Genomic DNA, 14,800 nt, shown 5'->3' with positions numbered 1-14,800 from the left:
CAAACAGATCGCTTTTATGCACCCTTTGATAGTGTTAGTGGCAGTCACTGAGAAGGGTACTTAAACTACAAGGAGTATCAAATGACTTGCAGGTTCAAAACAAATAAGAGGCAGCACTTAATCATAGAGCAGGTGTTCAAGCCATGGTCTCCATGTCAGTTCAAAAAGCTGTTAGAAAATCCATGCAATAAATATACATCATGAATAATTATATGCAGACATACATATGTGGTTTAGGAAACTCCTGAACATACAGAGAATACACCAAGGGAGGGTAAACCAAGGAAGTATCACTTCCCATATCCCTAGATGTTACATCAATAGCTCATCAACCTCATTTAAAAAAAAAACCACAACACCTTATTTAAGTTATAATTTTTCTAGCTTTAGCTTCAACTTGTGCCTAACATCAGGGCTTTTCTTGTAAGCTTAAAAAGATATTTATTATCCGAAATATTTTCACTAGAGAGATAGTTATTTGATGTGATTGTATCAGTCCTCCAAACTTTTTTTGAACAGTTTTTTAATGTCTTGTTATAAGGCATGTTTTCCAGATTTTGTACAATTACTGTAGCTTCTCGGTTCTTTTAAGTTCTTCAGTATCCTTGTCAAATTGTGGGCACCAGGAGGTAGACACAATATTTCCTTCATAATTTTTCTAACACTGTATTTTGAAATAAAATCAGTCTTGTATTTGTTTTAGATATTATCCTGCTTCAAGGATCATATGCACCCTCTTATGTAAAGCACTGCAGTGGGAGATGATCTTCATTTGATTACTTTCTATGACTTCTTAGACCTTTTCAGTCACTACTTTACAGGACAACATCTTCATTTTGTAATTATGACCTGCATTCATCCTTCACTGGTAAATAAGTTTGCATTCCTTTGTATTGTAACATGGTGTTTGAAAGGATCCCTTTCACCAAGAAACTGACTGACTGCTCCATCTCCAGCTTCATGTTGTTCCTAAAGACTTGATTAAGGGTGATCATCATCTCAAACTTGTCCTGACCTGAAAAGCAATAGAATATCATCATGTTTTAATGTTATTCTAGAGCCAAAGATGAGCTGAAGGAATTAATTTCATTTAAATATTTCCATAATGACAGGGTATAATTTCATGTGTTTATGTCCATGTAAGATTCATCATTGCACCATGAGGCTTGAACTTTGTCTGACCAAGTCTACTTCACAATTGATTAATAGTTTATTAAACAGTAGTACAGATTGTTTATTGCCAAGAGATGAGAGGAATCTTACCAAATGACATTGAAAGTTCCAAGGAGGTGGAAAGCTGGTAGTCTGAGGGACTCTTGAAAAAGATGAAGATTAATAATTTTTACTGCAGTGAAGAATAGTAACATTTCAATCTAAATAGTATTTCTTCAGGTAAAGGGGAAGCACATATTCCAAATCAAGACCCTCTTCTGTGAAGACAAACTTAAAGATGTAGTATTTTTTTCAGAATAAATGTTTCTTCAGTCCCATGATTTGATAGTCATTGATATCTCGACAGCTGGATAATCTAGAGAAGCTGCTTGCAGCTGAGGTAAGGATAGGCAGATGTAAGAAGTTTTCTGTTTTCTTTTATCAGTCTTTGTAACCTTTGTAACTGTGTTTCTGTATTTGAAGCTGTTGTAAATAAATTATTTTCTTTTACCTTTACTAAGCTTTTCTCAGGAGTACATTTAGAATAAGTGTCAAAGAGGACATCCTATTCCTTTGTGTGAGGCTTTCTTTAAAACTGAATTACTGTACTACTTCTTCAGGGTATCGAATCTCTTTGAAATTTCCAGGGCATCCAAAGGATAATAAAATGTGTCTCTTCTAAACAGCATGAATTATTTTGAAATTTTCAATTTTGTCCATGTAGAAGATGCATCCCATTTTGCACACTGCAAAATGTTAGGAATAATACTACTGAACACTAATGGTGATGGCAAAGTTTACAGCACTATAATTTTAGCAATCTTTGAGTCCTCTGTAAATTTTATCAGTAATAATAATAAATTTAATTCCAGATTATGAATAAAATTAGGATCTGTGCATTGATATCAGATTTTTAATTATTTAATTTTAATTTTTATATAATAATGTATTTCTAGGAAGAAATCTAGGCAGAACTAAGACAAATACTTTACAGAATATATTTTGTCAGCCCAAGTTACAACTGCATCAAATAATTTTGCAGAATGTATTTGATAAAATTTAGCTTTCTGTGTTAATGGGATTAATTGAATCATCTATCAGTTTATATAATGGAAATAATTATTAACAGCTTTTACTTTCAGAGACTTTTTTATACTATAGGAATATCCACTTTAGCATATACTAACGTACAAATTGGCTTTTTTTTCCCTTACAACCACAAGGAAAAGGTTTTCTGTTAACATAATCTTTGTTTCAAAATAAGATGCTTGCAGCATGTGGAAGGTCATGGGGCACTTTGGGAAATTTTAAATGTAAATTTGTGGTACCTTAAGACCTAGAGATCTTCGGTTGCATGTAGAGTTATGGAACTTTGAGGATCTCTGCTACAGGTGACTGGATTTGGGGAATTAGGGATGAGGTGTAAGAACTAAATTTGTGCTAAAAATGCTAAATTTGCACAAGTCATATTTTACCTCCTGTTCAACACCATAATGATACTTGGGTTTATTTTTAAAAAGCTTTGAGGTCCTCATATGAGATGCAGTACACAAAAAGCATTTTTTAATTCATTAATTCTTCATATAGAACTCAAGTGTTAGGACTTGAGCTCTTCAGTTATTGGTGTTGGATATCTACAGCTAAGTATAACGTCTGTTTTACATAATGTATTTTGGGTCTTAAATAGCAGATCTCTTTTCTCTTACAGAGAAGTCAATCAGGATTCTGATGGCCACATCAGCTTCAAAGAGTTTGAATCTGCGGTGAAGTACGGACAAGATGAAGTATCACCAGTGTACTTTGCCTAAAGAATATTCTCTGGTGAAAAGACAAAGTGAAAACCTCAGATCTCAAGATATTTAAAAATCAATGAAACTTCATTTGTTTCAACCAACATTTTAAGAACTTTGACTGTAAGTGTAGCTCTGAAGATCAGCCTTTGAAGCTTTACTGTTGACAAGTCGGGTGTATTAATTTACATGTATATGTGTGTGTAGAATACTTAAAATATTTGAAATCTCAATTGATTCCCAATCACCCTAGTTAGGAACTGAAACTCTGTACTTTTTGACTTAACAGATGAAAAAGGAGCAACTCAGATTTCTAGTTACTGTGCAGTTTATTTGTTCACTTTTTCAACAGCCCTTTGTTGACAGACCAGAATAGCTCACATGTATAATAAACAATTAAATTTATGGTAGATAATGCCTGGGGTTTTTTTAATTCAGTAGTATGTTTTTCTTTCCTTTATTGTTTCACTACCATATATTGTTCTTTTTTATATATTACACATTATTTTTGATTTAGCATTTATTGGTTAATTATCTACATGATTTAATTCTGAAAAATTATCAAGAACTGTGTATGTAAGGAATTAAAGTAACCATAAATACTTAGCTTTTTTTTTAAAAAAATAAATTTGAATGGAGATAAGAAATATTTAAAGTGTACATCATAGACATCAGTCTCACAGGCTGAAAATTCTATATATTCAAACCTTCAGCTGGCTTTTAGAGAAGAATTTGGATATATATACTTTAGCAAGATCAGGGAATTTCCTAAGAGTTGAGGGGAAGTATAAGGTAGAATCTGACATTGTCTACAAAGCTATCTTCCCTTCTCTCTCTTTCTCTCTCTTATCCAGTAAATGGGAGATGTTCTTGCCTGTTTTAACTTTAGATACATCCATCTCAGCTGTGCTATTGTGAGAGAAATCTTTCTTATTCAATTTATTTTATCTGTGATCACTTACTTCCTACTGCTTTTGTGTGTTCATATTAATACTAACAGGTAATAGAGATTTCACTATGGGCACTGTCTCTGATCATATGGTCCACTCTACTGCTTCATCTCTGTTTACCTACCAGTTGTTAAGTTCCTTGGATTAGAGATTTCTTTTTAAACTGTCCAAAAGCAATCCTCTCCTCAAGTGAGCCCACAGACCGTAGCACATACTTAATAGTTCTGTAAATAAATAACAATGAATAATAATGATCAGTAAGAGGAAGAGAGTATCAATTCTACTCTTAAGTCAAGAGAGTCTCCAATTTCTTTCAAATTTTAGTGAGGCATTCCAGAGTATAATTTATAGATGAAGTATTTATAAAATTATGTCTGTGTTTTCTGTTCCCATTGCATGTATGTATCTCACTAGGTATCAGCAAAGTGAAACCTTTCTTTTTTTTCATTCCAAGGCAGATAATATATAAATAATGGGAGGAAGTTGGAGACACTGAATATATCGGCAGATATATCTGATTCTATGTATAAGAACCAGATATCCATTAGATTAAATGAGCTGTAACTCAAATAGCATGCTTTATGTGCTAATCAGTGGGATTGAACTAGTGCTACCTTTGAAAGGTGATGGCAAGACACGCTAATATATTGGAGGTTTTGCCTTAGAAATGCCATTTCCCAATAGATGAATGTTTTCATAAGAGAATCATCACCATGGATGTTAATTAGCCATATGATTCCAACCTCTTCTGAGATGCATGTGATTGAATTATTATTCCACAAGGATAGTTGCTACAGGTCTAGACACATTCATGAAAAAATATATGGTGGTTTGCTGTGATATTTCTTACACTGTATTTTTTTGGTCAGTAGACTTCAGTTTTTATGGTGCCCAGACCCTACTGTTCCTAAACAAAGAATTCATGCAGCATTATTTTATTATGATATTATTATTTTATTATTATCTATAATTTTACTTATTTTAAAATAATTATTTTGTTTATAAAGAGCAGTTTAAAAGTCTATGGCCTCTTGTTTATATTTGTAGTCCAGCCGTGGTTTGTTGTCTAACTATCTGACAATATATGCGCCATATTGTACATCTATAGTCTTCTGTTAAATATTATAACAGACAGAAAGGTCTTTGTATGTTTTTCATTTTAAGAAATACATATGTCTTGCATATAGAATGAGGAACTCTAGATAGGAAAGTGCTCTCTATCTCCTTTATTTCCATATGTTCTCAATCCTTATTTTCTCAAGGACTTTAAAAGTTGCTATGAACTTGAATTACTGAGAACATAAACACCAGGAGAGGCCAATGAAATTATTTTACCATGTTAGAAATTTTTTTAGAAAAGAACAGAACTGTATTAAAGGATCATAAGTGTTCTCATTTCTCCTCCCGTGGGGACTGACAGAAAGAAACTTCAGATGACCACAGCTGAGTGGAACTGAGTAGGCCCTGGTGACACTCGCCCTACTGAATAGTTGAATAAAAATTAATTACTAGCTAGTGCTTATCTGGGTTTTTTTTTAGCAAACTGCAGAAACACTTCAACTATCACTACAAATCAAAATTAGGAATTATGTGGGTCAGGTGATGTCCTATTCTCAGTAGTGGTTTGGGAAACAATAAAAGCTATAGCTACCCAGCTGTTGGATGAAAGAGGCCACATGCTCTTCATTTTTGTGTGTATTCTATTGCTGATGTAACAGGACAACATGAAATCATTGTCAGAGCTAAGAACTACGATCAGCCTTACCTTACAAGCTGCAGCTCTGACAAATCATGCTGCCTGAAGAGTGACATAAAATGGGACTACACGCTCATCAGCAAGTTACATTCTTATCTGCAACATTTCCAAGTGTATAAGAACATCAGTGATATGAATGATATGAGCCCAGATAAGAAGTTTTCTTTTGTTTGATGGCTACCATCTTTGGCACAACCTTGGCAGCCAAATTGTGGCTGAACCCCCAGCACTGAAAAAATGAGTTACAGTATCTGAAGAGCCATAGCTCTTTAACAGATAATTAATCACGTACCCTATGGAACAGCACAGAGGTGGATCTTCATGATTTACTTACCAGAACATTATATTATCTTTTCCAAGTTTATGAGCACATTTGCTTTCTTATTATGTATACTTTTTTTTGTTTTCTGACACTTCAGTTACTTAACAAGCAGGATTTCCTTGTTAAAAATATTAATAAAAAGAATATTTACTTTTCTCAAGTCTTCATATGAGGAATCATCTGTTTAAATTCTTTGCAAATGGATCCTCTATACACAAATGTCCTTGCTGCCATTTTACAGCAAATACATAGATTATATAACCTTAATACTATAAAAGTATATTTATTTTGTTCCCCCAGGGCTTCTGTAATTCATTATAGCTATTGAAATCTAGCAGTCTGTAATTTCCTCAGAAAGGATTTGGTTGATTTAGACTTTTTATCAAGGCCTGTAGTGATAGGACAAGGGGCAATGTTTTTAAACTGAAGGAGAGTAGATTTAGATTGAACAAGTTGTTCAGAGAAGTTGTGCATGTCCCATCATTGGAGGTGTTCAAGGCCAGGTTGGATGGGGCTTTGAGCAACCTGATCTTGTGAAAGATGTCCCTGCCCATGGCAGGGGAGTTAGACTAGATGACCTTTAAAGGTCTCTTCCAATCCAAAACATTCTATGGTTCTATCATTTAATTAATTGAACAAGCAGTTGTTAAACTATGCTCTTTAGGCAATATGACATTCCTGGTAGCCTGGACAGTGTAGTATACTGAAATCTGGGAGAGCTTTGGCTGAAAAAGAATTCAGACAATTAAGCCCAATATCTATATTGTCTTAATTGAAATATTTTGTTTACTTTTTTTCGTGATGTATCAAATAATATTTCATCCATTTATTCAATAATCAGAAGAATCAAAAAACAAATATGTACAGTACATCATAGAACATGCAGTATGTCCCTATAAGGTTCCCAAAATAAAACTTAGTGTAAAGATAGTACATTATGTTTGTGGCAGTGTTACTGTGCCTTCTATCTTTAATCAGCTGGGTGGGTGGTGGCTGACAAGTCAAACCCAGTAACTAGCTGACACACAAAATGTCACAGTTCAAATAAGTCTTTGGCACAACTCTCATTTACTATAACATATCAGCTTTACACTTCTCCGGCAGTGAAACACAGCCTTAAAATTAGGATGAATTACATCTGCATCCCTGCTTTGATTCCTTAACGCTGTGCTTTGGGAAGGCTGCCCAAACGTAAAAAAGTCAGACCAGTTTGTATAATTTTTTGTGTAGAGATTGCCAATAACAATTTGAGAAAATACATTGCACCATTGTCTACAAGAAACAAGGATAACAAGAGGGTTTTTAAATCATAGTTATTTAAGGAACCATATCTGAGCCTCTTATTTGCAAGAAATAAAAAATTAGTGATGGATTTTAAAAGCGCCTAGACGTTGCACAGGCATCAACATTTTGGCTCAAAACATAGTTAGTTCTGAAGTGAATCCCCTGATCTTCCCCACTTTCTGAGTATTGCTTCAGTTTGCAGAGTCATTATGGTGCATGAAAATCAAGATTCATTTTGGAGAACCTTGAAACTAGAAAGCCACTCTGGGCACAAACTAAACATGTTTCAATACCTAATGAAGACACAAGTCTCAATGATGACTAGCTTGCACCATCCTGAAGTTCTCCAAATCCTCCAGCATATATCAAGCAGTCCAGCTGACCATCAGCAAAACAGTCACAGCAGTAAGGCATCCCATCCTTCATGTCCGGTTTTTCATTTGAAAGAAAATCCAGTGACACTGCCATCACAGTGTCCTCCTGGATTTGTTTCCATGGCTCCAGGACTTCATTAGTCCCTTCAGCGGGACCTTTGGATGTTGATCAAACTTAGAGTGGCAGCAGAGTTTGGCAACCAGCATCATGGTGTCAGCCAGAAATTAGCAGGAGCAGAAATAAAGCCACTTTTCAATTTTAGACTGTAAGGAGACAGGGCAGTGACGTGCTTCTCTCTTCTCTATGAGACAGACAAAAGGATGGTATGGAGTTTCCTAGGGTGAAGGATCTTGTGGTCAAGAAAGCCACAGTTATGTGTCACAGCTTCTATTCGGACAACTTTGAACAAACTGCATGGTGAGAACATTTCATCTAGTGTATCAGCACTAATGGCATCATAATATTGAACTACTGCTTTTGCACTGAAGTATTTGCTAATGTAGAGTTAGCCAGGGAGTCTGGTGTTTAAAAGTGTTTTGATACATGTGCTGTGGTGAAAATCTCAACCTTGGTCAGGTGAAATCTCTCACTGACACCAAGGAGGAGTATTTCTATGTGCACTCGAGTCAAGTTTGCATTTAGATATATAATACTGGCAGAGTCATTCTAATTTAAACAAATCTAGTATGTAAGGTGAAAATTTTGTTTCTTTTACCATTGACTTTACTAAATATGAGAAAATGGTCAAGAATGTAGATAAAAATAGCTTACAAACTAGCGATGAAGAATCAGACACCTACAATATTACAACTTAGAATGGGTTGCTGCATTAAAAGACCTGAGATAGGTCTACTGAGAAAACCCTAGTAGTTGCAGAACATTTATGCTAGAAAGGAAAGAACTTTGAAATACTTAATCTTTCATGGAGAAGAAAGCTGTGATAAATGTTAAATAATTGTGAAATATTCAGTGACATATTGAGATGTAACAGATGCTATGGAATCATGTCATAGTCAAACATTGTCCTAATTTTGTAAGTGTCATATATTTGTTAACATTCCTATTCCTGGCTAAGGGCAATCTTGAGAGTTAGTAATATGAAATTCCAGTGATAAAAGTGTACAACTAACAACTCATTTGAAGTTCTGCTTACCCACTTTGTTGGAGAAGCAGCACACAGACACATTTAACTGTCTCAAAGGGCCTCAGAAGATAAAATACATGAAATTCTGACTTTTGTCAGCATTGTTTTGGAAGAGGGAAGCCCTATTCCAGAACTGATAAACTATGCCCAAAGAGAGCAGCCCTGAAGAACCCCAAGTACCCTAGATTTTTGAAGCCCCCATTTGGAAGATAGGTCACCACCCGATAAGCTAGCTATTATATTAGCAACGTGTTTGAAGCTTTCTCTTTTTTCTGAGAGACTTCTGATCCAAATCGGTACCTTTAATTAAATGTATTGGGGGGATTTTTTGTTTTTTTCATAGTTAGCTTTGTGAAATGAAAACATTTTACTGGAGATTTTAATACTGCCCTGAAGTCAGACCTACAGGGACAATTGCAGAATAGTGCAGATGATGGAGCCCAGACTCCCTGTCTGGACAGAGACAGAATTTCACCACAAAAAAAGATGAAAAGCAGAGTCCTGAAACTTAAGCTAAATGCCAGAAAATTATAACTGCTGTACAGGACAGACCTAAGATCAACCTCTTCCTCTGTCCAGTTTCTGCCAGTTGGCAGTAGTGATGGTTAACCATTTAGCAGTAGGAGTGCAGAAGAGCGATGCTTCCCTACCATGCTCTGTGTCTCCAGCAGCTAGAGGTTCACAACAACCACACTATAAAATTGATCCTGTCTCAAATCACACTTGCTCATTTCTTTCTGGTTGGTTTTTTTTTTTTTTTCAATCCTACTGGTCTTTTTGAGATGATCAGAACTGTGCTCACTATTGAAGCCATGGAAATAACTGTGGCTTTATATAGCAGCACATTATTGTTGTTGTTGTTATTATTATTATTATATTCTATAGCTTTCAGAATAATAACTTGAAGATTCAGTAGTGAAATAGATGTACAGTTAATTCAGAAATTATGTTATATTTCTTTTTATTTTTGCCATGGTTTTCATTCATACATTATATAGCTACTATTATAAATAAAAATACATACGTATCATAAATAAGAAATAAAAATTGGAAGTCAGACTATTTGCAATCTTTAAGAACCTAAATAAATAGGAAGAGGTCTCTCGTAATCTGCAAAACAGTTGAGGCAGCTAAATTCTAGCTTCTACTGGAATCTGATCGTTCATACACTAACTATGTGCATAGCTTTGAAAATCCTACAGGAATCAGCCTGCATTTTTAGGTTTTTAAAATTAGGTGCTTCATATGAATAAATAAGAAAAAGAAGAATTTTAAAAGTCAGACACATATAATAGACGGCCTCACTCCTGCAGCTCACTGAGAACATGAGGTAGATCTTCAGACCGGTGCTTGACCACTGGTGTATTTGTACACTGCAGGGTGATGTCCTGCAAAATGCTGCCTAAAAACAAGGTTTGGGTCCTGTGCTCTGCTGTGCTGGCACAGCTGTGCTGCTCCGAATGGTGGAGCAGTCCTCCTCAGCATCTGCTGAGAACCTTCTGCAATGCTTTCCCGTGCTTGATCTGCCTTATTAGGCAAGTAGTGTTCAGATCTTTATGCAGTGGCACAACCTGGGTGTATTATGATCAGACAGAAACTACTTCATAGAGAGATTGTCTCTGTTCACAGTGATCCATGAGAACAGCTGCAGATTTCTAAATTTAGCAAATCACCTAAATTTACTGGAGCTTAAGAAAAGTGAGTCATCCAGGTTTCTTAAAAAATCTTTTAATACTGAAACTTATCAGACATCTTTGACAAAGACTTGTCAGAAACTATGTTTACATTGCTGCCGTGATTATAATACTTTGCTCCTAATTGTGAAAACTGTCACAGTCTGCAAGTTGGTATGATATATTAAAACTTAGATCAAGAAAAGACCAACTCTTAGACATACAGAACTGAGGGCTGTAAGCCAAGGGTGAGTAATCATGTTGGATCTCTAGTTGAGAGCTGGTCATGGCAAAAAGAACAGTATGATGATAAAGAACATATTTGTAGCTCTCTGATTTGCACCAGTTCTCTGTTGCAGTGATTCATCATTGCGGTTTTCTAACTATAGTATGGAACAAAAAAATTTAGAAACGGTGTACGTAGGCCAAGGGACATAAAGATGTTCAGGCACCTCTGTCCTACTGAAATCATAAAAACTTTAGAAATGCCCTATGGGGTCAGGTCTGTGGTCCAGCTAGTTCAATAGCCTGTCTCCAGCTGTGCTGCTGGGAAACACCAGAAAGAGCACAGAGTCTGGACGCTACCTGCGGTTCAGCCCCTTCCTACTGCTCCAGCATCCACAGTCAGCGGATTAAGAAAGTTGGAGGGCACACTGCTAGTCTTAGTCCTATGAGGGAAAAATCCCATTTACTTTTACATGAACTGCTAAACACAGGGTAAGCTAAACTTGAAATAGCTTGGACCCTTCCTATCATTGTTGAAAAAACAAAACCTGGACTCTGTAATAAGAAAATGTAAACAGTCATAGGCTTTCAAAGTATATTTATGATCTTTTATAGAGACATGTCATTCACTGTTCTTTTACAGCATGCTCCTTTTTTTCTAGGAAAAATACAAATGAGATTAGATTTTAACGGCTGCTTAATAGTGTTTCACAGCCTTCTGACAACAGAGGAAATTCTTCAGTGGCAGCTTTGCTCTTTCTTACACTTACTTTCTTTTAAATTACTTTTATCATGCTTTCAGCAAAGCTATAGCTCTTAACAGGGACATTGGTATCAAAGATAGAAAGATCCAAAGGAGGACATCCACACAGAAGAAGAGGCAAAAAATTCTTCAGTTATATTTTACTTCAAAACCTCTACCTATTTGGGCTGAAAAGAATAAAATTATTTTTTCTCAATGACATATCCCTGTAATCTACCAAGATGTGCCCAAAATGGTTTGCATATTGCATCAAGTGTTTAAATGTTGTAAAAAGTCAGATGTCCACTTAATTATTTGCAAGTCTTCGCTGATACACAAACTAACACAATCATTACAAAATAGCATATTAATAAAGAAAAATCACAAAATGAATTCTCTAGAAAATAATTCAGAAAAGATTCCTCATATACTCATGAGTGAGGGTATTTTTTGACACCTGAATCCATTTAGTGTATTCTGCATTGTTTTTATACAGTAATTTCAAAATCCAGATGTTGTTTAGTATTGAGTCAAATGCCTCACAGAGGCTGTCATATCAGAACAGCATTTATATACCAGACTTGTAATTTAATAGGAAAATCATATCAAGTTTATTTAACAGGATCTGATTTTTAAAAATGTGTTGACTGACGTAAGTATAGTACCATCCTGTGATTTCTTATTGGCAGGGTATTGTATTATCATCTCATGCATTATCTGCAATTCTTGTTTATATTTAGGCCTTTTTATGTCATTCTCACACTGCAAAGGGATGTTAGAATGAGTTTAAATGTAGTTTGTACTCTTTTGAACATCCATTTAAAACGAACAAATGAAGATCAGAGGCATGTTTATGTATCTTTGTATGTGTTTAAAGTTGTGGGCTTCTCTGAGAGCTTTTACAGAGTATCTCAGATTCCAGGAAATATTACATCTTCCCAAGTGAATGGCAATAATTGAAGTACCTATCTTCCATCTCTCACTTTAGAGGTTTTCTTCACTCTTTCTGCTACACAATGGTTATGGACGTGACATCCTGTTACTACATGAAAAAGTGGAGATTTCCAGGAGATAAAATCTCAATTAATGCAAGGAACCTTTGAGTGTAGATAGACTTCCCTGGGAAGTCTACCTAAAAATTCTTCTGAAGGAGAATCTGAAGCCAAGTCATGTTAAACAGATTGTGTTTCGGTGTTTTCCAGAGGTAGCCTGAATCCTCATACTCTATCATGAATTACTTCAAATTCCTTTCTATTTCTTTTTCTATTTACTTTTCAACAACATTAATTTATCTTACACTAGTTTAAACAAAATCTAGACTTCTGTTGATAAAGTTGTTATACACAAAGAGAAGGTTTAAATATGTTACTGTCTTTAAACAGTCCTGCTGATTGTATAGCATAAATACTGATAGTTACTGTTTTGAAAAATAGAACTGAAAAAGGTCCAGAAACAAACTAGACCAAGCCTGTCAGTGTCACATCAGGCTGACCAGAGCATCTCAGGAGAATTGAGAAAGCCTTGGAAAATGACACTAGAAATGCACTTACAGTACTGAGGGAGACACACGAATGAAATTTTGGTTTTCATACAGAAGCAGTTATATTAACATCAAACATTTTTGTTTGATATATCTTTATTCCATAGACATGATTTTAATAGCAGTATTAATTGTGTCTGCCGACTTGTAATCCATTTCACCCAAAGCAGATCCAACACTGGCAAGACTGCATACCAGTGAAAGTAAAAATGGGATTTTCAAAACCGTCTGTGAAAATTAGTGGCATGCCTCACTGAAGTTACATACAACACATTGCTGAATACCTTAGGGCTTGATTCAGGACATAAAGATATGCATGAGTTAATTTATGTCATTGAAAAGTCGCTGAAGCTAAGCTGCTTTCAATATCTGACCTAGTTCATATATTGCTAAGTGTAGATGTCTCTATATTGTGCTCCACAAGGGAGAAATACCCCTGGATATTTTTCAATATCCCATCTATAGACAGTGGGATCAGAGGTGTCAGTGAAGATATTATTTTGTGAGCAGAATCTTGAATTCTGATGATAGTGCATGAATACAGTAATCTAGTTACATGTCAACTTCTGCTGGAAGTTTTGTTGGAAGATTTGTAACTATGCAAAGCATCTTTTTTCTTACAACTTATATTTGATTCAAAAATCATTGCTGCCCAATAAACAAGAAACACCACTGTATCATTTTATAGTCACTTTTCAGAGCATAGCAGTTAATCTAACTCTACAGTTACACTGTTACTGTATATTACAAAATATATGTGATGTTCACTTACCTGCAATAGAGGGCTAGAGTTGCCTTAAAATTTGTATTTTTATGACTTTTGAAGCCTCCATGCTGGAAACTGCATGTAATCCAGTAAAAAATCTTTTATTTCCCTTAAATATACTTGGTCACTGTTTCAGGAATATTTAGTGCAGCAGCATCTATCCTTGAACAGGATCCTGGTAGGCAAAGTACTCCACAAACACGTCTAAATGGGTCTCTGAATCTAAGAACAGGGTACAAAGTTCATCTTTCTTCCTGCTGAGGTAACGCTCTTACTCCACTGTTTTCTGACCAATTTTACTTATCTCCAGCTCCACGAACACTGCATTTTTTTGCATGTTTTGCAAAACCTGTTAATGCCCCTTCCTGAATCAATCAACAGAAAACCTAAATATTTCACCTCTGTGAAATAGTCTCTGGTATTATCATAAAAATCACATGGGCAACAGTAGGTTGGCAAGCTACGTTTGATGTTTCTCCTCCCTGTGCCAGATAATATATGTGCATAATTGCTCAAGTGCCATCTGGTTGCAACTTAAGATGTGTTGCTCATTGATAATGAAAGCGCTGGTTTGGTCCCACACATGAAATAGAAGTGTGTTTAATGCAAGCCTGCATGATTTTGTAGGACCCTGATATAAAAAAAGAGCAATGCTTTGTCAAAACCTTTTAAGAAATATGCATTTAATAGTATTTTTTCTAAATGAAATTAAAATATGGCTGAAAAATACCTGGTTGTTTTTAAATTGAAAAATCTAATTTTTTCTATAAGCACAGAGTGGCAATGTGAAGCCTTCAGCTCATTTTATCACACACTGCCAGGGCTTCCCTGGCACAGAGCAAATGACAGGGAAGAGCAGGATTCAAGGATGGCTGGGGGTCAGGCCAGAGTCCACTGCAGAAAATTGCAAAACTCCCTTTGACACAAATGTGTATGGCATTGCCCTTGCCTCCCCAAAACAGAGGGTGGTGTCAGAGCAATTGGAAAAAATCACAGGAAGAAGTGAAAACTGAGCAAGGACGTGGTAAGATTATTCAAATGCACAAAAGACTTGCAGATATGCAAAAAAAAAAAAATCCTT

General features: G+C 35.4%; 1 protein-coding gene across 1 annotated transcript in view; it reads left to right on the top strand.

Moving 5' to 3' along the window:
• EFCAB11 (EF-hand calcium binding domain 11) overlaps positions 1 to 3,317 on the top strand; it is a gene marked incomplete at its 5' end in the record, with an annotated part of 63,387 nt that extends 60,070 nt beyond the window's left edge. The window contains one exon of the mRNA XM_042790974.1: positions 2,861 to 3,317. Coding sequence (XP_042646908.1) covers positions 2,861 to 2,919 — 59 coding nt within the window. The remainder of the gene's footprint in view (positions 1 to 2,860) is intronic.
• Between the last annotated feature and the right edge of the window lie 11,483 nt (positions 3,318 to 14,800).

The sequence above is a fragment of the Tyto alba genome, unplaced genomic scaffold (genome assembly GCF_018691265.1).
Source record: "Tyto alba isolate M040663 unplaced genomic scaffold, T.alba_DEE_v4.0 Super-Scaffold_18, whole genome shotgun sequence".
In the NCBI taxonomy this organism is placed as follows: domain Eukaryota; kingdom Metazoa; phylum Chordata; class Aves; order Strigiformes; family Tytonidae; genus Tyto; species Tyto alba.
Note: the sequence above shows the minus strand (reverse complement) of the source record. Positions and strands in the feature narration are given on the sequence as shown.